This window comes from Podarcis cretensis, assembly GCF_951804945.1.
Source record: "Podarcis cretensis genome assembly, chromosome: Z".
Taxonomy (NCBI): Eukaryota; Metazoa; Chordata; class Lepidosauria; order Squamata; family Lacertidae; genus Podarcis; species Podarcis cretensis.
The window spans coordinates 47,131,789-47,154,754 of NC_137184.1; the positions used below are offsets into that span (position 1 = coordinate 47,131,789).

At 49.3% G+C, this 22,966-nt stretch overlaps 1 protein-coding gene across 6 annotated transcripts in view; it reads right to left on the reverse strand.

Annotated features, from left to right (window-relative positions):
• MED12 (mediator complex subunit 12) overlaps positions 1-15,945 on the reverse strand; it is a 56,256-nt gene extending 40,311 nt beyond the window's left edge. The window contains exons 1-15 of one of the 6 annotated variants that reach the window (XM_079962617.1): positions 15,628-15,945; positions 13,324-13,428; positions 12,341-12,532; positions 11,345-11,504; positions 9,754-9,929; positions 9,522-9,632; positions 8,440-8,694; positions 6,662-6,808; positions 6,312-6,411; positions 5,809-5,945; positions 3,246-3,377; positions 2,097-2,223; positions 1,716-1,942; positions 1,504-1,587; positions 725-898 (exon numbers count right to left, since the gene is read on the reverse strand). In XM_079962617.1, the coding sequence (XP_079818743.1) occupies positions 725-898; positions 1,504-1,587; positions 1,716-1,942; positions 2,097-2,223; positions 3,246-3,377; positions 5,809-5,945; positions 6,312-6,411; positions 6,662-6,808; positions 8,440-8,694; positions 9,522-9,632; positions 9,754-9,929; positions 11,345-11,504; positions 12,341-12,532; positions 13,324-13,428; positions 15,628-15,726 (2,226 nt within the window). In that variant the 5' untranslated portion in view covers positions 15,727-15,945. Of the gene's footprint in view, positions 1-724; positions 899-1,503; positions 1,588-1,715; positions 1,943-2,096; positions 2,224-3,245; positions 3,378-5,808; positions 5,946-6,311; positions 6,412-6,631; positions 6,809-8,439; positions 8,695-9,521; positions 9,633-9,753; positions 9,930-11,344; positions 11,505-12,340; positions 12,533-13,323; positions 13,429-15,627 lie in introns of all 6 variants that reach the window. The other 5 variants (XM_079962615.1, XM_079962616.1, XM_079962614.1 and 2 more) reach the window with 5 other exon arrangements.
• Positions 15,946-22,966: the final 7,021 nt, after the last annotated feature.

A 22,966-nucleotide genomic window follows, 5' to 3' on the forward strand; every position in this document is an offset into this window, starting at 1 on the left:
TATCTACTTGCACCCGGAGGTGCTTTCGAACTGCTAGGTTGGCAGGCGCTGGGACCGAGCAGCGGGAGCGCACCCCGCCGCAGGGATTCGAACCGCCGACCTTTCGATCGGCAAGTCCTAGGCGCTGAGGCTTTAACCCACAGCGCCACCTGCGTCCCCTTTAATGTATCTAGTGAGCTTTAATTGTCTGTCTGGTTGGTTGTTTGGTTGGTTGGTTGGAAGTTGCTCTGGGTTGTCCTGGGCAAGATAAAGCAACTAACAAATTTAATTAATTAATTAAATTAATTGGCCTGGTTGTATTGAATATTTGTTTGGAACTCGAGAGGCAAGTTTTTTTTGATTTATGAAAGGTTTTGATTGCAAATCGACATGATGGTATGCAAAAATGAATGTGCTTTGTAGGAAAATTTCATATGGATACCAAACAAGAGGCAAGCTTTCCAGCCTAGCTACGACTTAATTGGAGTTCAGAAGAAATAGCTAACTTCTAGTTCTTTGGGAGCGTGTGTAGTGGAAATGACCTTCACTTGTATTCCACTGTTTAGTAAACATGGTATGCATTTATCTGGAATGTGTTGTTATTCACTGCAGCGTGTGCTGTGGGTTTCTCACAACTGATAGCATAATATAATCATTTTATTTAGAGGAGATTAGGTCTTATGCATCTGATTTCTACTCCTGTTCTCTCCATCCAGAGCAAGCCTTGAGCTGCTTCCTCTCCTACCTGTGGAATAGGGAAGTGCATGGAGTACTGGATATGCCGAGGCTGGTCATAGAGGGACGCCAGCATTCCATCTGCAACTCTGTCCTTCAGGAGAGGCTTGATGTCCTTCTCAAGATCCAGTTTCTCTGGAGAAGGGCTGGCTTTAGACTCGCAGTGCATGGGAGGGGAAAACATCTGGTGGGGGGAGAAGAGAGATGCACACGCAGAAGGCAAGGTGAGGTCACTGAACTAGTTGGAAAGGGGGAGGAAAAAGGCTACCTTCAAAAAAAGCAGTCTCGGAAGGACACCAAAGCAAGATTGCTATAGTCACGTGGCCAACACACCAAACAGGCCTGTCACTCACTGCATGCCTTTCATTGAACACCAGGCAGTGCAGGGGGAGGTGGGAGCCTGGGGTAATCAGCTGGCTACCAAGGATTCCAACGACTTGCTTCTGTCTCTCCCACTAAACCCACGTTTACGCTGTCAGGGCCACCTGACTCCCTGCATGCAACCCCACTTTGGCTGCCACGAAAAGGTGACTTTGGCTGTGCCAAGCTCTGCCCTCATCCCTGACTGCCTCTTTGAATACTGAAATAAAACGGGCATTCAGGGAGCAGAATGCTTATGGGCTGTGCCCTCTCTGCAGCATACCAGGCAGAGGAAACCAAAGGCATGCACTACTCCCCCCCCCAAGCACTGGGGTGGGGGGCACACACCAAAACCCCCCATTATTTTATGAAGTCAGAAGTATAGGACTTAGAAAGGGGCCTGGCCAGGGCCACCCTGGCAGGTCATACCGAGAAATCTGTCTTCTCCATATCATCAAAAATCACGCTGGAGTTGTGGTCAATGTCCATCTGGCACTCTGACAGGCCCGTGTCCTGGGAGAGACAGGAAACAAGGCGCAGCCGTTCAGATCCTAAAAGCCCCACAAGCAAGCCCCAAAGTCCCCCAACAGCAACTGCCCCTTTTTCTCCTGCACTAACTCCTTCTCTTCCCTGGCCCACACCTCCAGCTTCATGCTGCTGCTCCCTTCCACCTCCTTCCTGTCGTGCTCGTCGGCTGTGTCGTCAAAGGGCGAGGGAGGGCGAGGCCCATGCTCAATGGCCAGGTCCCCGCGAGAGATCAGCGTGCACATGTACATGTTGTGGGAGAAGACGTCGTGCCTGATCAGCTCACAGAACAGCAGGACCAGGTTGAAGAACTCCACCCTCTCGTTCTCGTTGCTGGGGTCGGCTGCCGGGGAAAGGGAGAAGAGCAGGTGAGGAAGCAGCAGTGTAGCCACATTTCCCCAAAGGAAGGGTAAGGAAAGGAGGGCAATGCTTTCCCAACTGCCGCCTCGGGGCCTGCCAGGAGTTGAAGGTGAGAGTCCATACACCAGAGCCCATACTTAGCACGGGAGCCTGGGTGTCCAGGAACTGCATGAGGACGTCCTGAAAGACGGGCGTAACGACTGGCGAGAGGGAACCTGAGGAGATGGAGCCTTTCTCGTCCACCACTTCTGAGTCTCCGCACCTCTGGGCAGAAAGGGATGTGGTTAGTCCCTAGCCCCTCAACCGTCAAAACAAAGACCATCCCGCTTCTGCAGTTTGCTGCCTTTGGATGAAGCAAAAGTCTGCCCCAGTAACCGAGGGCTTCACAGCATAGGAACAAGGGTATCTTAACAACATCTGTCTCCTGTATAGGCCTCTCAGCTCTCTAAGGATGTCAGCTGACACCCTGTTCTACATTGCCTGGCCTTCAGAGGTTAGATAGGTGGGCGAGTTGCTGCTTTTTGCACTGCACTCTACACTCTCCCCACTTGTGATTTCCAACAACTGGTATTCAGAGGTACAGTGCCTCCAGTTTTTTGCGACTATGTTCTCTTCCACCAAGCTATGTTGTGTTGTTATGCGTTATGTTATGTTACGTTACGTTACATTTTTGCTTGTTTTAAATAGAATTCTATTACCGTTTTTATTTTGGGGATTTTCTAAACAGCTTTTTTTTTTGTTTTTTTAACAGAAGAGTTGGTTATAATTTTGAAGCAAACAAAGCTACTGCCATGGTCATCCACACAAGAATGACACCAATATCCTGGAGGTGATAACAGAAGCTGTTACTAGCATTTTGTCCAAGGACATCTAGTGAGCTTCAGAGTTACCCCTCAACTCAAACTCTGCATCAAACCTTAATAACCAGGTCTAGGTGGAAGAGTGGGATTTTAAGAGTACTTACCCCAGCTTTTCCCAACCTAGTGCCTTCCAGGACTACAATTCCCATCAGTCCCAGGGGCTGATGGAGAGTTGTAGCCCAAACATCTGGAGGACACCAGGTTGTGGGAGACTGCTTTCCCCAAATCACTAGATTCCTTGCAAATTTTTCTTTTCTTCCACCCCTACAAGTTCTCCCTACAGCAAGGATGATGAATCTGTGGCTGTCCTGATGCTGTTGGACTGCTGTTAGCCCCAGCCAGAACAGCTAATCAATTATGCATCATGGACATTGTAGTCCAACAACTGCTGCCTGGCTCTGCAGTTGAAAGTGCTCCCACACTCACCTCCGCTTCAATCTCAGAGTTCCGCTTCTCCAGCAGCTTGGCCACAACCATTGCCCTGTGGCGCCCGGATCGCTTGTGGCTGACAGCCCACTCACACAGAAGGGCCACCACTGCGTCATCATCTGGGGAGATCTGCCAGGAAACAGGTTGAGTAGAGCAGCAGTTCTCAAGCTCCCCTCTGCCCCTGACCAGTTGAAAACTGCTGATGGTCCTAGCGGATCACTTAATGATGTTTTTTTCTGCTTGTTGTAGCAATTGTAATGCACTGTACTAGATGTTGTGTGATTTCTAACTGCATTTTTATCACTTCTTTTATTTCTTATGTAACAGATTCCACAAACTGCGAACAGTAATGCACGGAAACACAATGTCAGAAACAAAAGAAGCTTCTGTTTATTGCTTCTTCTTCTTTTTATTGTGTTTTGGTGCATTATAGTTAAATATCAATATATTTAACGCAGACATGCCCCAGACCACCTGAATTAAGCTTGTAGACCACCTACAATTTTGGAACCCCTGGTGCAGGGTATCTAAATGTGCCAGGGGCTGGTGACAGGCTCCATTTCTGCAGACTGACCATGAAGGGGTTCTGAGGTCCCATAGTTTCAAACAATCCCTACCCACAGACCCTGTGCTCTCCTCCCACATTGCTCAGAGAGAAAATGCTCTAGCAGAGGCCCAGAGATCAGGCCAGGTCAGGATATAAATTCAGGTCTGCAATACCAGCTGTTGCTTTCCTTCAGTCACAGTGTTAAACAAAGCAAACATTAATGCCAGAAGAGGCCTGCTAGAGTGATCCAAGGTGAGAGGATTACGACTGCTCCCCCCCCACCCCCGAAAAGCAAAACTGCAATTGGCTTATGTTAGAAACCATGATAAACAACCTAAAGTTACACACACATACACACAAACAGTTCAAACTCAGTGCCACTCCACTAAAGATAAGCAGATCATTAAGGACCAAATGCCTGGGGAAAACAAGATTGTTTTCATATGGTGCCTCAGAACAGAGAGTGATGATCACTAGCTGCTCCTAACAGACTCCTGCATAAAAGCCTTCAGTCCCTTGCGAAAGCTTCTAGAACAGTTTCATTACTCCAGTTTCTAGACTGACGGTGGTGACTTGCTGAGAAGCAACCTTCCCTTGGCCAATGACTGGACTTTCTCTCTGTTCTGTTCTGTTCTCTCTGACCCTGGACTGTACTCTGGCTTTGCTCTCTGGAACATCCTGTAAACTGACTCTGAACCCCTGGCACAGCCCTATCTCCTGAAGCAGGTGGCACACACTGCTCCTAAACCCCAGAGGTTACTGACAGCAGCCACTGACCGACCCCCTCCTACTTCTCCGCCTCTACAAATTTGCCTGATCCTCTTTTAAAGTCATCTAAGCCAGCTGCTGTCACCACATCTTATGGCAGTGAGTTCCAGAGATGCAGAATACATTGTCTGGAGAACTATTTTATTTTGTCTGTCCTGAATCTCCCAATATTCAGCATCACAAGGTGGTTCCGAGTTCTGGTATTATGGAAAAACAGAGGGAGGGGGCAGGAACGGACTTACTTCTACCCACATTCTCTGCACAGTGCATGGCTTTTGTCCTATGTGCTTTGACATTGTGAAGATGAAACAAGAAGTGGTGAACGCTATGGATTGAACTGGAATTGATGCAACAGACCACAGTCTCCACATGAAACCTGCTTCCAACATTCTCTGGCTGCATATACTATAGAACTATAGAACTCAACACAAATCTGGAGTGGAGTCCTTAAGACAGTTGGAAGGCACCTTGTACACCTCCTTCCGGCAACTCCAGAGCCCAGCTGGTACCAAAGTTTTGCTCTGCTTTCTTTTGGATCACATCAGTGAGGCTGAGAGGGGGTGTCTTGTCATCTGGTCACCCAGGGCCTTCATTCATGCTGCTCTGGCTTAAGCACTGGGGAGGTCACTTGGGTGCTGCCAACACTGTGGTTTGACTTCACCCCCAGGACCCTCCACTGTCTCCCAAGATAGATAGATGCCAACAACAACTATATGCACCCCTAAAAAAAAGGGGGGGATCATGCAAACTGTACTTTACCCCTTACAGAGCTACAATTTTCAGCACCCTTAAAACAACAGTTCCAAGGATTCTTTGAGGGGGTGCCTTACGTGTACGGTGCGTACGCAGCCACACAGACAAAGGGCCAGGGCTCAGTGGCACAGCACCTGCTATGCATGCAGAATGTCCCAGGTTCAATCTCTGGCATCTCCAGGTAGGGCTAGGAATGTCCCCTTCCTGAAACCCTGGAGAAGCACTGCCTATCAATGTGGATGTTACAATGAGCTAGCTGGAACAATGGCATAAGGAATGCTCTTATTCATATCAGCCCTTTATCCAGAACCATGAGGACTGGAACCTTACTTTATTTTTAAGGGAAGGACCAAAGCTCAGTGCAGGACTCAGAGAACTGCTGGCAGCCAGTGTGGATGATGCTGAACTAGAGGGGTAAAGAGGATTTGACTCTGCAAAGGGCAGCTTCCTATGGTGAAAGAAACTGCAGCTGCTTTGTGCAATAGTCCTCACCTCGTGGCTGTCTTTGCTCGGTCCTCCCCCGAATATCCTGTTGTACAAGGAATCCAAAGAGTTGCTGAAGTCTGATCTCTCGAAGCTGTGGCTATCTAGCACTTCCAAGGTGTGCAGCACACGGCTTATTGTGAATCCTGGAATGGAAGAGGAAAGCAGAAGAGATACAGAGGCCGTCCTGCGGCAGGTGGCAGACTCTCCTTCCTTGGGAGGTTTTCAAGCAGAGGTTGGGTGTGGCCATCTGTCATGCTCTAGTTGAGATCCCCTGCACTGCCGGGGGTTTGATGACCCTCGGGGGTCCCTTTTAACTCTACAATTCTAGAACTCCCCAAGTAGAAGAAAAACAGCCAGGCTGCCTGGAGAGTGAGAGGAAAGGCTCATTAACAACCGGCAGAACAGATAAAAGCACATGTGCAAACACATCAGGGCGTGGGGGTGGGGACATGAAGAGCAAACCACACTTCACGTGGGCAAAGTGTGGCACGCGTTGCAGCATGGCCTACCTGCAGTGGCTTCTTGGCATTTGTCAAAGGACCAGCGCACCTCCACTGCCTGGCCCCGCTCCTTGATCTGCTGCTCGATCTCCCGGAGTCTTGCTCGGACCTGACAAGGAAGGCACGTTGGAGAGGATGTGGTGCAACCCCCAGAAGCACAAGAGGGGCTGCCACCATTTAGCCCCAAACACCCGAGAGGGGACCAAGCAGGGTGAGCCAGGGGTGACAGGGAAAGCCTGGTATGTCTCTCCTGCAGCTGGGCTACTGGCCCAGCAAGCTGTGGGAATCGAGACCGACCGAGATGAGGGGCTCCAGGCCCTGGTGCTCACCTGCTGCTCATTCCGGTCCCTGCTGCTCACCTGCTGCATGAAGCCAGCGCTGACCCCAGGCATGGGCAGGTTGGAGGGGGAGATGGGCAGGTGGTCAAGTGGGGAGCCAGTCTTTATTCGGCTGTCGGTTAGGGAGTAATGCCAGACGAGGGCACTGGGGCAACACAGGACAATGCTCTGAAGAAATACAGTAGAAAGAGGGACTGAGTTCCCTGGAAGGTCGGCAGGCTCCTCTTCCCTGTCCTCCTTCTATTCCATGCTTGCTATAAACATCCTGAAGACTTTGGACCATTTCCCCTTTTGCTCCCTTTTGCCCAGTATTAAAAACTCTCCACAAAGCATCTGGACCCCACAAACCTGCTGTAACCAGATCCAGGTACATGTTAACTAAAATCATTGCATGTTATTTCTGTTTGCCCTTGCCTTGACCTCTGTCCTCATCTCCCCTGCCGTCTCCTTGTCTTGAACTATAGGCCCCATCCAGCACCTCACATTTAAAGCAGTATTATACCACTTTAAACAGTCACAGCTTCCTCCAAAGAATCCTAGGACCTGTAGTTTGCTAACAGAGTTCTTAGGAGACCCCTGCTCTCCTCACAGAGCTACCGTTCTCAAAGTGGTTCATAATCAATCCCTCTTCCCAGGGAAATCTAGGAATTGTAGCTCTGTGTGGGGAACAGGGGCTCCTAACAACTTTCACTACATTTCCCAGGATTCTTTGGGTGGGAGGAAGCCATTACCTGTTTCAAGAAGTATGGCACTGATTTATACATATATAACACAGATGGAATTATATACAGTGGTGCCTCGCAAGACGAAATTAATCCGTTCCGCGAGTCTCTTCGTCTAGCGATTTTTTCGTCTTGTGAAGCAAGCCCATTGACGGCTTAGCGGATTAGCGCTATTAGCGGTTTAGCGGATCGGCTTGGCGGCTTAGAAAAAGGGGGGGGGAGGGAAAAAAACCCGCAGGAACTCGCAAGACATTTTCGTCTTGCGAAGCAAGCCCATAGGGAAATTCGTTTTGCGAAGCGCCTCCAAAACGGAAAACCCTTTCGTCTAGTGGGTTTTCCGTCTTGCGAGGCGTTCGTCTTGCGGGGCACCACTGTATTGTAAGCCTCCCAGAGTAAGGACTTGTCCTTGGTGAAGCATCACGCACACAAATCAGATGAGAATAAATTTGTTTTACATGTGCCCAGCTTGGTTGTCCCCACTTTGCCTAGTACTGCATTCCACCCCACTCAGGGTGACACAGCCTGGCACTGCTTATTCCTTATTTGCCATCCTGTTAAGGTCAGGAGCCTCCGACCAAGATGGCCAACTGCTGCCTTCCAAGCCTGCATATCTGGCCATGAGAATTCTCCTAAGATAGTTCCACTGATTCACACCCTCCTCCAGTGTCCTTGCCTGGCTAGAATGCATCTTTGGACTCTGGTCATGCCTCCTGCTTGCCTGAATGTAGGATGGAGAGAGGTATGCAAGTATGTGCAGAAACTAAGCTACTGTACAAAGGTAAAGTTTACATTTATTTCTCCACCCACTTATGCTTTGGCCCTGCTCCTCTGGAAGGTTGCCCAGATGGGAACGGGTCCCTTCGGCTGAAAAGGGTTCTCTGACAATGCGCTAAAACGATCACACCAGTAAAAGGGCAAATATCTGTAGGATTTCCCAAAAGTCCCTTCTATGAACAATCCTATTCCACCAGTTACCTAAACCCTCCTGGACAGTAGATGTGCCCGCTTTCCCACCCCCACCCCCTTAAACCGTCCCATCACTCCATTGACCAGGCATCTGCCTCTACCCTGACTTGCCTGGAGGATGCAGCTTAGCCCATAAACCACAGGGCGGTGCTGTGGGCAATGCAGCAGGTCACCGAATGGACTGGGAGGGGGGTTCCCCGCAGCCGGCTGAGGGGTGGGTGTGGATGGAAGAGCAGGGGTGCTCTGCGCCGTGAGGTGGTGGGCAGGATGCCCACCAATGCTGTCCAGCAGTATGGCAAGGCGGCGGGTGCAGAAGTAGGCGAGACGCCTGGACAAGTAGGCTGACTGCACGAACTCACCGGAATACTGTTGCGGAGAAAGGAAGGAAGGAAAACTTGTTCATTGCTAGGATGGAGGACCTGCCCCTCTACATGCAAAGCAGCTCTGGACAGGAAGAGCAACTTCAACCCTGGCCAGACTTTGAAGCCGAGGAGAAGGACCAAGGGGGAGAAGGAGCTTCCACCAGGTCACCACACTGCCAGATACCCTGAAGAAGCAATGGCCCCAGGACCAGGCGTCCCCACACCAGGTGCCTGCATCCCTGGGCAATTCTCTGACTCCCACCCGCTACTCATTATCTTTGCCAGGGACTACTGGAGTGACTGGGCACGCAGGAGTTCCAGAGTCACTGCCAAAGGGCCTGGCTGGCTACTCAGGAGCAGGGGAAAGTGCATGGAAGCCACATGCCTGGATCAGGGCCCGGTTAGAGCCTCCAGCTCCTACATAAGCTCCAAGTCGTAGCTGCTTCACTGATGAAGAAACAACTATCCTCCAGACTCCAGTCTTCCTGACCTGGTATCAGTCAGTGCAAAAATCTTCCTTCACAACAAACATGCCATGGGCAGCCATACCAGCAGCCATTCTATCAAGGGAGAGGAAGAGATGGACTCATTCCCAAGGCACAATTGAGAGACCAGCTAGCATTTGACGCCTCTTCCCCATCAGCTGTTTCCATTCAAGCTGGTTATTAGAACAAATTTGTGGTTTTAAGAACTGGGGCCCAATACTATTTCCTTCCACTCTTCTCTCCTTGTCCCTTTTTCCTTTCATGCCATGTTTTTCAGACTCTTAAGTCTGCAGGCAGGGAATGTCCTGCTTGTCGTGGTTGTTGCAGAGGAAGGGGGTAAGCTGACCTGCAACAGAAGGGGAAGAAGCAGCTTCAGGAGTTCATCTTCGCCTGGTCGAATCTTCTCAAAACACTCAAGGACCCAGGTCAGGAACTCGTGTCTATCCAGCATCCCATCCTGGAAACAAAAAATTAGATCTGAGCAGACCTTTCCCTAGATGGGAGCCAGAGCGTTTGAACCTCTGACAAGAGAAAAGGACAAGTATAGTCAAAAAGAGCAGTCACACCCTTTCCCTCACCTGGAACATGAACATAGCTAATTTCTCATTGTAGTCCCACTGCTTCACAGAGTACTCCACTTCCTGGGGCATGAGGCTAGAAGGAGATGCACAGGCCTGCGCCAGCAGCTGCCGATGGAAGTCCGAAATCTTCTGCAGCTGCTCCCACAGAAACTTGGTGATGATCTGCGTCCACTCTGGAAGGAAAGAAAAGCTGCTGGAGAGGTAGAAGGGGCTGGGGCTGGGCCTCAAGGGCTGCAAAGAAAAGCGCACTGACGAGGGGAAAATAAGAAGGGCGTCGTGGGAAGCCAGGGTAAGCTGTGGACACAAGAGGCTGAGCTGCAGCATCAGAAGCACAAGCTGGTCCTGCCCCAGGAACAGGAGAAATAAATGAGCAGACAAGTACCAAAGGTCAAGGACAAGGATGGGGAGCCTGTGGCACTCCAGATGTTGTTGGACCATCAGCCCCGTCTAGAAAGGCCAGGCATCAAGATGAGGGGAGCTATGGTCCAACTACATGTGGAAGCCACAGGTCCTCCACCTCTGGTCTCAAAGCAAGGGTGGGGAGCCTTTTTCAGCCTGAGGACCACAACCTTCCCAGAGTCACATGCCAGTGGTGGGCGAGGCCAGAGGCATAGGGGACGGAGCAACTAATGTCAACTTTGCCAGTGTCCAGTAGGCTTGTTTCTACACACCCACTCCCATCTCTCTCTCTCTCTCTCTCTCTCTCTCTCTCTCTCCTCCATTCAGGCAAGAAAGAAGCAGTAACTTTCTCCATCCAGGCAAAGATGCCAGGTCTGCAAAGCAGGCTCAGTGAGGGCTGTGGCCTGGGGAAGGTTTCAGGGGCCAGATAAAGAGGCCTCGGTGCCAGGAGCAGGTCAGCAATAACTCACACAAGTTCAGTGAACTCTTTATTCAAAGAAACAGGGTAGCTCAGGAGGCCACGCCTAGTGGGCACAACAACCCTTCCTGGTAGAATTTGAACCTATGAGGCAGTTGTGAGGACTGAAGGTCCCTGCCTTCCTACAGTTCCCTAAGTCTCCTCCTCCCCTGGTTCTTTCTCAAGCAATCTGAGACTCTATTGTCTTGCCTGTCCTTACTCCACCCTCTTCATACCTCCTCTGGTTCTGGGAAACAAGGGGCAGGGAAGAGCTGGTTGCAGCAGGAGTGGGAGACACCTGTGACTCTTCACCAGCCTGACTCATCTCTGCCTCTTGGCTCCAATCCACTCCAGTTTCCTCTTCTGCCTCTGATTCTGGACTTATCTCTGCCACAGCCTCTTCCTGCTCACTAAACCCTGTTATCTCTTATGCTTCCAACACCTCTTATCCCTCTGACCACTCATCATTGTACCAGCACCAATCTCCTGGCTCTGAGCCTTCTTGTCTGAGGGGTTCCCTTGGGGGTTCCCTAGCTGATGCCTCCCACCGCTCCTCTGCATCCATCCCATCCATAATACCCAGGAACCACATTTGGCCCATGCATGGTCTTGAAGAATAATGACGCGCAACAGCTGGAAGAAGAAGAAATCTCCAAGAAACCCAAGCCTGTCTAGTCCCACACTGCTGTATGGGTCTAGATGGCATTTGCAATGGGAAGAAGCAGTTCTTACCACTGAATGGATCGATGACATGCCGTTTCTTCACTTTAGTTTCTGTGATGGCTGCATAATAGGCACAGGTCATTTTGATCAGCCAGGCTGCCCTCATCACAGGCACGGTGTACTTTGCTAGGTAACCAAAGACCTCCTCTTTCTTACTGAAGATGGGCACCTGACAGAGGGAGGGTGGAGGGTGAGAGCTGTAATTGGAGAGGGGCTGTCCAGCAACAACAACTGCTGGAGCTGAAGGCAGCTTGCTGGTGGATGCAAAACAAACAGTGCTCCTGTTCTGCCCCAGCTTTGAAAGAAGTTAAAAGTGCTTAAAGTCATGGCTTCCCTCAAAGAATACTAGGAAATGTAGCTTGTTAAAGAGGCTGAGAGTCGTGAGGAGACTCCTATCCCCTTCACAGAACTACAGCTCCCAGATATGCCTGGGAAGAGATTGATTGTTGAACCACTGTGAGAACTGTAGATCTAATAGCAGGGGATAGGGATCTCCTCATCTGCAGTACCCTTAACAAACTACATTCCCCATGATTCTTTGGGGGAAGCCATGACTGTTTAAACTGATACTGCTTTCCATGTATTGTGTAGATGAGGTCTTTGCTTATAAGAAGGAGGCCATATTTGGAAAGTCAACATATGACCTGGTGCCACAGCTTCTGCCACAGCCATGGAAATCCCCAAAAGTTCACTAGCCCTTTCTCTACCAAATTCCATGCCTATCAACTCTTCTGAATCACTCTTGCAGCTCCAAACTGTCCCAAATAGTTCCTCTATCCTCTTCCCATTCAGCCCCTGAACTCAAGTCTGCTCTTCTTTTCTTTTCTAGCCACTATTCTCAGAGACATCTCTCCTCCCGCCCCAGAAAGGGTCTATCCTAGAATCACAGCAAGGAGGAGCCCATTTAGCTTCTGGGTCACAGTTCAGCCATCCCTACACTACAACTCCCCCCTCCCCTTCTTCCTAGCAGCCTAAGCTAAAAGAAAAAAGGGGAGGGGGAAGTACCTTTTTAGCCAGGTGAGTGAGGGGCTTGGTCCCAGCCAGATCGTTGAACCAGTTGTTAATAGCACTCTGGGAGCGGGCTGTCACCAGCCAAAAGTTATCCTTCTGGTTCACCTGGGGTTTTCGGCGGCCTGTGTCAGGCAGAGTGTTGCAGCGCAGCTTCTCAGCAATGATGCTGCTAAAGTTTGAACTGATCTGGAAAATGGAAAAGAACGAGGTGGTGGAGCTCCCAAAGAGACCCTGCTGCCCGCACTCTGCAAAGACTCACTAGCCACAGCACATTCGGCGTTAATCGTCAGCCACATACTGTCTTCACCTCAGCTATGAAGCTTCATGCAGAGGATCCAAGACACTCTCTTTCTCCCTCTCTCTCTCTCTCTCACACACACACACACATGAACACACAAGGGAAAGATAGCAGAACCATGCTCCCAGACCAAAGGCACTTTCCACCTGTACTGAGAAACTGGTAGATTACAGGATGCAGACCAAGGTGAGTTTGCAGGGTGTCAAAGCTTGAACGTCACACCTTGTGACCCAGCACAAAGCTTTCATGCACACGCTCACAACAGCTCTCCCGTTTCCGCTGCAAATGATCCACCCCTCTGCAATCAGAACACTGGATCCAAAATCAGGAGAAGCAAGGGATAGCAAGTACACATGTCATCTGACAGGAACACCCAGTAAATAATAATAATTTAGTAACATTAAACTGATTTCTGTTTTTCAATGTTTTCAATTTTCTTTAGTGTAAATCGCCTTGAGACAGTTCTTTAGAAGGCAAATTAACAAATTGGGGTGATGATTATATCCCTAGAGCTCCAGGTAGCTGGTGGATAGCACTGAAGCAAAAGAGTACAATGATCGTAGCTCCAAAAAGCCAGTAGAACACCGAAGCTGAAACACTGAAGCTGTTCCACAGAACCCAGCCACAATCACTTAGGAGGCTGCAGCAGGTGCACCTTCAGAACGGTCAAGCCTCTCACCTTGGAAGGATTGAAGTTGACATTTTTGGCAGTGCCATGCTCATCCCCAGAGACAGCCGGCTGGTTGTTGAAACCCTGCTTCACATTGAGAGCTGTCAGCTCATCCTGCAGAAGAAAGGGGGGGAAGCATCTAAGAGCAGGTGCTTTGGCAGAATCAATAAGGAACAGTTCTTGTAGTCACATATGCAGTGGTGGTCAGTGCCCATTGGGACTGGTAGGGCAGAAGGCATGGAGACCAACAGCAGGCAGAGCCAGAGCCAAAGCCAGGCATAGCCAGAATCAAATGCAGGCAGACTGTAAGTAAGTTGACTGGTTGTGAGAGAGGCAGAAAGATGGGGATTGGCTTGAGGTAAGCTGAGGGCCAGTCTCCACTGCTCTGCTTAAGAAATTATATTAGCAATTATTTTTGTCTGATCCAGCAATGCAGTCCTTGTGATTGCATTTGAAAACATCAGGAACTACAGTTCCAGCAGGATAGTCATGATGTCATTTATTTGGGAAGTGGTATTCTGTTTTTCAAAAGCAATGTCTTTCTAAGAAGTCTCACAAAAATAAGATCGTAAAACCAGTATCATTAATATCAAATCAATAAAATCCAGAATTAATAAACTTTCTTTTTAAAAAATCAGAACCTAAAAGAGCATATCTAAATCACTGCAGCAACCAGCATAATGTCACAAAATCCCAGCACACTAAATAAATTTGAAACAAAAGTTAAGAATAAATGAGCCATCAAATTCTCCTAGTCAAAGGCTGATTGAAGCAAAAATGTCTGTACAGCCTGCCTAGAAAGCAGACATGGAAAGGGCCCAAACATATATCTCTAGGCAGGAAGGTCCATATATTCTGTGTTACAAATCATACTCCCGACAACATGGCATCTATCCAATGAAACTTCATGATACTGAAAGTGTAATAGGTCTATATGAGGCTATTAGCTATGAACATAAAAGGTCTGCTGGCTCAGGCTACTTGCTTATCTAATCATTAGAATGTAGGGAGGTTCTTTCTATACCACATCAAACCATGGGTCCATGCAGCTGAGGACGCTTATCTACACCAGTGTTTCTTAAACATTCTCCCAGCATGGAACACTTGAAAATTGTTGACGGCCTTGGCTGCCCACCTAATGCTTTTTCGGTCTGCTGTAGCAAGCGTAATGAACTGTGCTAGTAGCTGCCCGCTTATTAGCTGTATTCTTTATCACTTCTTTTATTTCTTATATTGTATTACAACCTGCATCCCACAAAATTCAAATTGCAAACATAACAAAATGGAATGAAAGAAATAAAAGAAGCAATAAAGAATACAATTAAATATCAATGTTTAATGAGGACATGCCAAGGGGTACCTGAATGAAGCTTGTGGGACACAGTGGCCCTGGTCTACACTGACTGGCAGTTTCAGAAGAACTCCTGGGTTTCAGAAGCAGGAATCTCTCCCAGCCCTTCCTGTAAATTGAACCTGGGGCTGTCTAAGCAAATGCTCTATCACAGCCCCCTGCCATCCTCCTCTCAAAGCACCCACAACCAAATGCCCATGGAAAGCCTTAAAGCTGGACCCGGCTGTAGCACTGCCCTAAACCCACTTGTGACCCCCAGCAACTGGTTCCCGGAGGCATGCCGCCCTCCAACAGGTGCTACTTTCTAAGAATGGGGAGCTTCCATGTCCGAGCCTCTATGGGGGGGGGGGAGAGCTGAAGGAAGAGAGAGGCGGCACAAAGCACCCTCCTTGTGAGCTGCCTGGGGAGCGGGGGGGGGGGGCGAGCAGCTGGGGGAAAACAGCGCACCTGCCTGGCATGCAGTCACAGGTTGCCGATGGGCCAGAAGCTGTGTCCCACCAACACCCCAGCGCTACACACACCAAGCACAGCACACTTTCCCTCTGTCTGCTGCTGAGCTCACTCGGCAGCCGGCGTGAGACTCATACTCCCAGGGCCACGGTCTCGAGCCCCACACAGGGCGGAAAAAACATCCCTTCCTTGGAGGCGACTGGGCGAGATGGCCCTGGTCGGGACCCCTTCCAGCCCTACGATTATGTGACCGGGGCGCGGGGAGGGAAACGCCGGCTTCCTTATAAATCTGGCATGGGGCGGGGGGCAGGCAATGCGAACACAAGGGTCCTTACTCGGCAGGGGGCGGTTTGGATCTCAGGTTAGGGGGGGTGTCTAATTCCCCGCAGGTGGGTGTGGGGCGAGAGGGAGCCCCCTCCCCAACTGGCCCACAGAGGACATCCTCCCTCCTCCGACCCACAGGGGTTGTGCTGCTGACCCACCGCCGCCCCCCGCCGCCCCCCTCTCCCCACCTCCTTCTGCTTGGGGTCCTGCGGGTACACGTCGGGAGGCCCCAGACGCGGCCGCTTGAGGGGCCGGTGCTCGTAGCTGAGGATCCCGAAAGCCGCCATGGCGAGGGCCGCGGGGGGGGGCAGCCGGAGCAGCGGGCGGTGGGGGGCAGCGAAGCCCAGCCGGGCCCGCCGAGGGGGGCAGACGCTGGCCCCCGCGACAACAAGGGGCCGGCGGAACTAGCCGAGCAGGTCTCGACAGCTGCCGGAAAAGCCCGAGCCCAGCAGGGCTGCCGAGGCTCGGGGATTGTGGGGCTGGTCGGACGAAGTCTTCCGAGGGAAGGAGGCGGAAAGCGACGAGCGGGGCCGGAACGAGGGAGGGCCGGAACCAAAAGGCGGGGGCTGCGGTTGCCAGTGGGGGAGGGGAGAGCACGCCGGCTGCGCAGGCGCAGAAGCTTTCCGAGCAAAAGAGGCCGAAAGCGACGGGGCGGGGCCGGAACGAAGGAGGGCCGGAACCATTGGGCAGTGGCTGAGGTTGCTTGCGGGATGGCGGCGGGGAGGGATGGGGGAAGAGAAGGGAAGCGGAACATCGCGTGGCCACTCGAGGGGACGGTGACGTCAGCGGCCGGAATGAGCCGGGGGGTGGGTTGAGCGCAACGTTCTTTTTTCCCTCTCGCCCTCTCTGGAGGCTACGGAAATCGCCGAGCGAGGACGGAGAATGCCGAGGGAGCGGAGGGATGCTAAGGAGGCGTTTGCCCCCTGCTGGCTGACTTTGGTCGTTGCAGCAAAACTTGATGGGTCGCGGAAGAGGAGGACCAAATCATTTTAAGTCATTAAAAAAAAAGTTCATGAATGTAAATTCTGATCAATACAGCATTCTTTAAAAAAAAAATCACCGAAAATGTTAAATAAAATATAAAAAATAAATCATAGAATGCGTATTCTTTTCTCATAGATATGTGGACCACATGTCTGGAGCAGCACAGGGGGACCGTGCTGAAACCATTTTGACTCCCAAGCTGATGAAATGTATTCTCTGCAAGGAGGGAGGGGGCAAGGGAACCTTCCCATTGTCTCGGGAATTGGGAAATCACCATCTCAAAGGAACAGCCAGACTTCCAGGAAAGGCAATAAGATAAGGCATTATCAAATAACCTGGCAGACAGGAAAAACAACAACATTCAAATTTCTGTTGTAGACCGCCTTTTCTGTGGTGTAGGTTTGATGTTTGTGGGGGTGGTCTTGGGTTACACCCCTTCTGTGATGTATGTATGATGTATGGAGGGGTGGTCTTGAACTCCAGGGCAAGGAATTTAAAATGTCTATATAAGGGCGGGCACACCTTTGTTCTGGGTCCTCCGCAGCTCTCCTGCGTGTGAAGGGAGCACCCTGTTGCAACAGTTCAATAAAGATCAGGCTTACGAGCTGCTTTGCTTCTCACTATTTTCTGGTTGGCCTCTGTTATTTTGTCCTACCGATGGAGAACCTACAAAGGATTCTATAAGAGCTCTTGTGTCCCCCATAAGGGAATAAGGGCAGATTTTGTTATTACAATACCAAGTCTGCACATCTACCATGAGGGCAGTGGAAGTAAATTGTATTTTATTCCTGTGATCATGATGGCAATTAAGTCAGCTTGTTTTTGTTTCCAACTTACCAGGAACATGGAAGCAGTTGTAAAGCAGGGAATGGCCATGAGCGGGAGCAGGAGACTGAAAAGGGGAATGCTAATGCTATAAAATTTTAGGGTGCAGTCACACAGCAGACGCACTTCACAGAAAACCAATCCTTCACCCTTCAAAATTTAGGAAATATTCCCTGAGAAAAGTTACATTTTATTTTAGCACACAGAACAATCCCCCCCCCCCTAAAAAAAAATATAAATCCCCAGCGTATTGGCTCTCCTAATCACTCTAAATATTTCCTCTACAGGAGGAAATATATTGGAGAAGCCTTTCACTATAGTTCTTTCACTTCCAAATCCTGTCTTATGGGCATTTTTTTTGTATGACTAGGGTGGGCCTGTGACCTGGATTCAAGAAATAAGATATTTACCATCTGAAAGGCATGGCCAGGTAATTCAATCAGCAAGCATTATCTGGACCATGGGTCAGCAAACTAAGGTCTGCAGGCCGGATAAGGCCCAATTGCCTTCTGGACCGCGGATGGTCCAGGAATCTCCGCATGGATTGCCAGCGCACACGAATTTCCCTCTCCCTCCTGTGGCGGCACTTTTCTCCTCAGGGACGGAGCAATCTTGTCCCACGCCAGGCGCCATTGACAGCGGGAGTCAACTCACCTGCCTGCCCACCTCAGCAGGGTGGCGCTGTGAAGGGGGCGTGTGATGCCGGCTGCCGCTGCGTTTTCCTCCTGTTCCTCCTCCCTCTCCCTCAGTCCCCCTTCCTTCCTTCCTTCCTTCCTTCCTTCCTTCCTTCCTTCCTTCTCTACGCCCTTTTTCTGCGCCCCTTCCTTGCATGCTTTCTTCATTGCCACCTGCCTCCCTCCCTCCTTCATTCCTCCCATGGTATTCAGGTGGGTCATTGCAGTGACCGTGGCAGCCGCTTGCGGGTTGGCAGGCAGCTCTGACTTCTTCTCTGTGGTGCCTCTTGGGAAGAAGAAGCATCAGCAGGTGGTGAGTAAAAGCTCCGGCGATGTCCCTGTTCCCCTGCCTCCGTCCATGGCTCCTCCACCACTGCTGCTTCTGTCTTCACCGGCTAACGCAGCATCCTGCCCTGCCACAGCGCCTAGCTGGCTGGAGAAGCCCAACTATGGCTACTGGGATGACAACTGGGACAGGTAAAGTGAAGCATCTTCAGTCCTCTTTGCAGGCAGGTGAACCCCCCCCAAAAAAATATTGTCCCCCCCCACAAGATCTGAGGGACAGTGGACTGGCCCCCTGGTTAAAAAGTTTGCTGACCCCTTACCTGGACAGACAGGAGACAAACCACACTCAAATTTCTGTTGTAGACCTCTTCTTCCTGTGACATGTGTATATTGGGTGGTCTTTTTGGGTGGTCTTCAGTTAAGAGGTTGGGCAATTTTCAAAGTCTTTAAAGGTTCTTGTATACCTTGATCTGGGTCAGGGTTAGGCAACCTAAGGCCCATGGGCCACAAGCGAGTCCCCGTATACTGTGCTAAACTGGCGAAGTGTGGCATAGGGACTCACTTCTGCGGCGCCAGAAACCGCATCTGTGCAACGCAGATGCCAGAAATCACTGGCGCACATGCTTGTGCAATCTGGCCCATGGAGGGATCTCCGCTGGAGTGAACCGGCCCAGAAGTAAACCTTGCCAACCCTGGATCTGGGTCCTTGAGTGGCGGGGAGGGGACTCTGTTGCAACAACAACAAAAAAAGATCTGCCTTGCTCTCACTGGATCCTGCCTCCATCCATTCTTCTCTGACCAGTAATGGACTTAGGGGGACACTGAGCCCCTCGGTGCGGAGTTGGGCTGCAAAAGCCAACCCCAAACTTTTCTAGAATGCTAATCAGATGATTTGCAAATGAGACAATACACATGGCTGTCTAATGGGGAGGGGACTTTTACCACGAAAAATACCACTAGTTTTAGACCAGTGCATACAGAAAGTCATCAGCCTTCTTGACAGCAACTGAATCACAAATCTTCAGGGTTAGAATATGGTGTTTGATATTCTCTCAGGATTTTAATATTTGTACATATTGATACGGAAGGGGGGGGCATGTCTTCACCTTCCTCTTCGCTACAATACAATTGTCAATGTCAAAAGAGACTAAAATCTATAAAATTCATAGAAACTCAACATGCCAATTTGCTCAATTTCTCTAGGACTCCATGACACCTCCCCTGTCCTCCATAATCCCTCAAGCAAGGTGTCAAGACCCTAATCCTGTCAAATCACTCTGCCAAGCCTTTCCTCTGGGCAATGCCAGTACATGGACCATTGTCTTCTCATCACCAGTACTCAGGATGTGCTTATCTGCGCATATCTCCAGCTCTGCATATTCCCCCCTCCCTCCTCCATTTGTTAATCCTGTGTAACCCAACCTCTTCTTAATGTATTCATGATGTAATCCTGTGTAACCCAACCTCTTCTTAATGTATTCATGATGTAACTGGGATGTATTTTGCACTGTATTCTGGGACATGGAGGGAAGTTTCAAAAGTTCATGTCACCCCTTTCTCGCTGTTCAATCTCGCCTTGAACCTGTTGCGGAATAAACTTGGATCTTCTGCAGCTTGCTCCTGTCTCCGGCAGAGCTCATTTTCCTCCGCAGGGACCCGCGGACTTAGTCCGATGAGCTGGGTGGCAGAGCAGCCTCGCACCCAGATTTTACCGTAACAATATACATATTTTGTTCTCAACAAACAGGCACAGAAAAGGCTGTTACAGTTTGTAGATGCTGCTTTGACCACAGAAATGGTAATTATGGTAAGTATACTGTACTGTGAAAACAATATTAAACAATATGTAATAATAAATATTTTTTCCCCATTTATACCCAACCCATCTGTGATGTTTCTATGTTTGCATACTTTATAAAATAAAACTAATTTTGTTTTTAGAGGATGTATTTGTGTGTATTCACAGTGTTACTTGTAGACCCAGTAGGTGGCAGTGTGGTGTAGGGAACTATTTTGATAGCTCATGAAATGACAGAGGATGGAATGTTGACCATGCAAGAGCACGATAAGCAATATATAAAATCACATTTCTCTAGGTACATTTTCTAGTGCTTCTCTAGTACTTCTCCAAGAGGGTACATAAAAGTATACACTAAAGTACATTTGAATCAAATAATCAAATACATTTGAAATAAGTGGTTGTTACATTGTTACATGAAGATGCATTCTCTAGAGGCGATGAACATTCTCTAGTCTAGTCAATGAGAGTGGGGATGAGAATGGGGGGGGGGGGAATTACATTTAGATAAAAGATACATTTATATACATTCGGGAAAGAGATACAGCATTTAGATCAAATATACATTTAGAAACGTTCTTGAAGTCAATGAGAAAGATACAACAAAAAAAGATACATTCTTAGTAAAACAGCGCATTCAGAAATACGTTTCTTGAAGTCCAAGGCACAGTTTACATTCTTGCAGGATATTAAAGTCCAATAATACATATATTTGATGTTGGTAGGGTCATTTCCCTTTATTTGCCTCTCTGACCCTGATTCTCTTACGACGTGGCTGCAGCTACAAGGGAGCATCCATTGTCTCTCCATGGCCACCGCTGCCAGCCCCCTCCCTTGGGCAGTTTGTAGCAGCCGCTGGAGAATGGGTAAGGAGGAGGAAAGGCTGCTGTCCCCCCCCCCCCAGGCCCCGCCAGCTCTGACTGGCAGGCAGAGAGCAAGGCTCCCCTGGGCAGGAAGAAAGAGGGAGTGGTGCAGAAGGAATCTTGATTTTTCGAGGGGAGGGGGAGCTTTTTGTGTCCACATCTAATATTGCCCCTTTCTAAACTTGTGTGTGTGTGTGTGTGTGTGTGTCTTTTTGTACATTGACCAAAGGATAAAATCAGGATTAAGGGGTTTTCTCAGAATGGTGGAGGGCATCTGTGCTATGTCCAGTTGATGTAATGATGGCAGCACTTACCCTTGCTCTGTGGGGAAGGTATAAAAAAATGGGGGGTAAAGGAGGGCTTACCCTCCAACAGTTCTCTGATGAAAATAGGGACGTCTCATTCCATAATGATAGCTTTACTATTTAAACCCCACACATCTTACCTGGTTGCCCCAGCCACTCTGGGCAGCTCCCAACATATAAAATATAATAAAAAAAACATTAAACATTTTAAAAACCTTCCCTATACAGGTTTGCCTCCAGACGGCTCAGGGGTTGGGTAACTCCATACCCTCAAACATTTCTCTGATGGAAACAGGGACATCCTGCATCCTACACTGAGATCTGCCACCGTGGCCTTCAGCACATCAGAACAAGGTTTAATTTTCCTAATGCAGTCAGAAATGTGTGCAGTGATATCCCTTTTCCCTGTAGTATATGTCATATGAAGATTCCCAGGTGTCCAAGGAAGAAAAATATAGGAAACAGGAAATAAGGAGTCTATTCAAGGTGATGCTCACTTCCTGGAGATCCACTTTCAGATTTATTTGCAATGCTTTCTGTGCTGTGGCTTGCCAAGATACAAGGACCCCTAGGAACAAAGTGGCTGCCAGCCTGGACAGATGTCACTTGGAGAAAAGTAGCTGAGTGGAGAGGCATTCTGGCTGCTCCTTGAAGAGCTATCCCTAGTCCAATGTGCCCCTGCAGCATCCGGGGGCATGTGTGCAGCCACCCGAGTTTCAGCTCTTGTAATTTAGCCAGTGTTTGGAAAGCGTAATAAGCATCTCTGGATCTAAAGACCACACACACCCCATTTCTGCAAACCTATATTTTATAGGGTCCAATGATGTTTTGATTTGATGGGTGGCTAGTTGGGGGAGAGGAATACCCTGCTTGGGACATAAGAGCACTCTGTGGGTCTAGGACTATGAGGAACAGGCAGTGTCTTCAGCAACCAACACTGAAAATGCTCTGAAGGCATCCACTGGATCATGACAGAATCATAGAACTGTAGAATTGGAAGGGACCCCCCAAGGCCATATAGTCCAATCCCTTGCAATGGCACATGACCATCCAGCCTTTGTTTAAGACCCTCCAAGAAAGAAGAGTCCACAACCTCTCCCCAGGGAGTCCGTTGCACAGTTGAACAGCTCTTGCTGTCAGAAAGTTCTTCCTGATGTTTAGTTGGTGTTATGTACTGAGCTGAATCCTAGGATCCAGAATGCAGCAGTCTGATTGGTCCACAGGAGCCACCCAATCCAGCTCCAGGTGGAAGTGAATCAGCGACCTGATTGGCCTTTAGGAACAGCCAGGAATTAGCCAATCACGCGGGGCCCATTGTGTAAATAATGTATATATAGCTAGACGTTTCAGGGAAAGTTTCATTCACTGCTACTGCAAGCTGAATAAAGAGCATGGAATTCACACTCTGAGTATATTTCAGTTGGAATCTCTTTTCTTGTAACTTGAATCAGGTCCTAGTCCTGGACCAGGAGAAAACAAGCTTGCTCCCTCTTCCATGTGACAGCCCTTGAGATATTGGAAGATGGCTACCATATCTCCACTCAGTCTCCTCTTTTCCAGGCTAAACAAACCCAGCTTCTCGTGAGACCTGGTTTCCAGACCCTTTAGCCATCTTGGTCATGATTCACAAGGGGCCCTGAGGTTGAAATTAATCTAATCTAGCCCAGGCTCTACCAGTTCAGCTTCTTAGAAGCCTTTAAGAAACTTTCTGCAAAGTTCAGGGAGTTTCCACAGGAAGGCATCATAAGTATAAATTGAGAATCGCACAGCGCACAGTTGCAGATCAGCTTTGA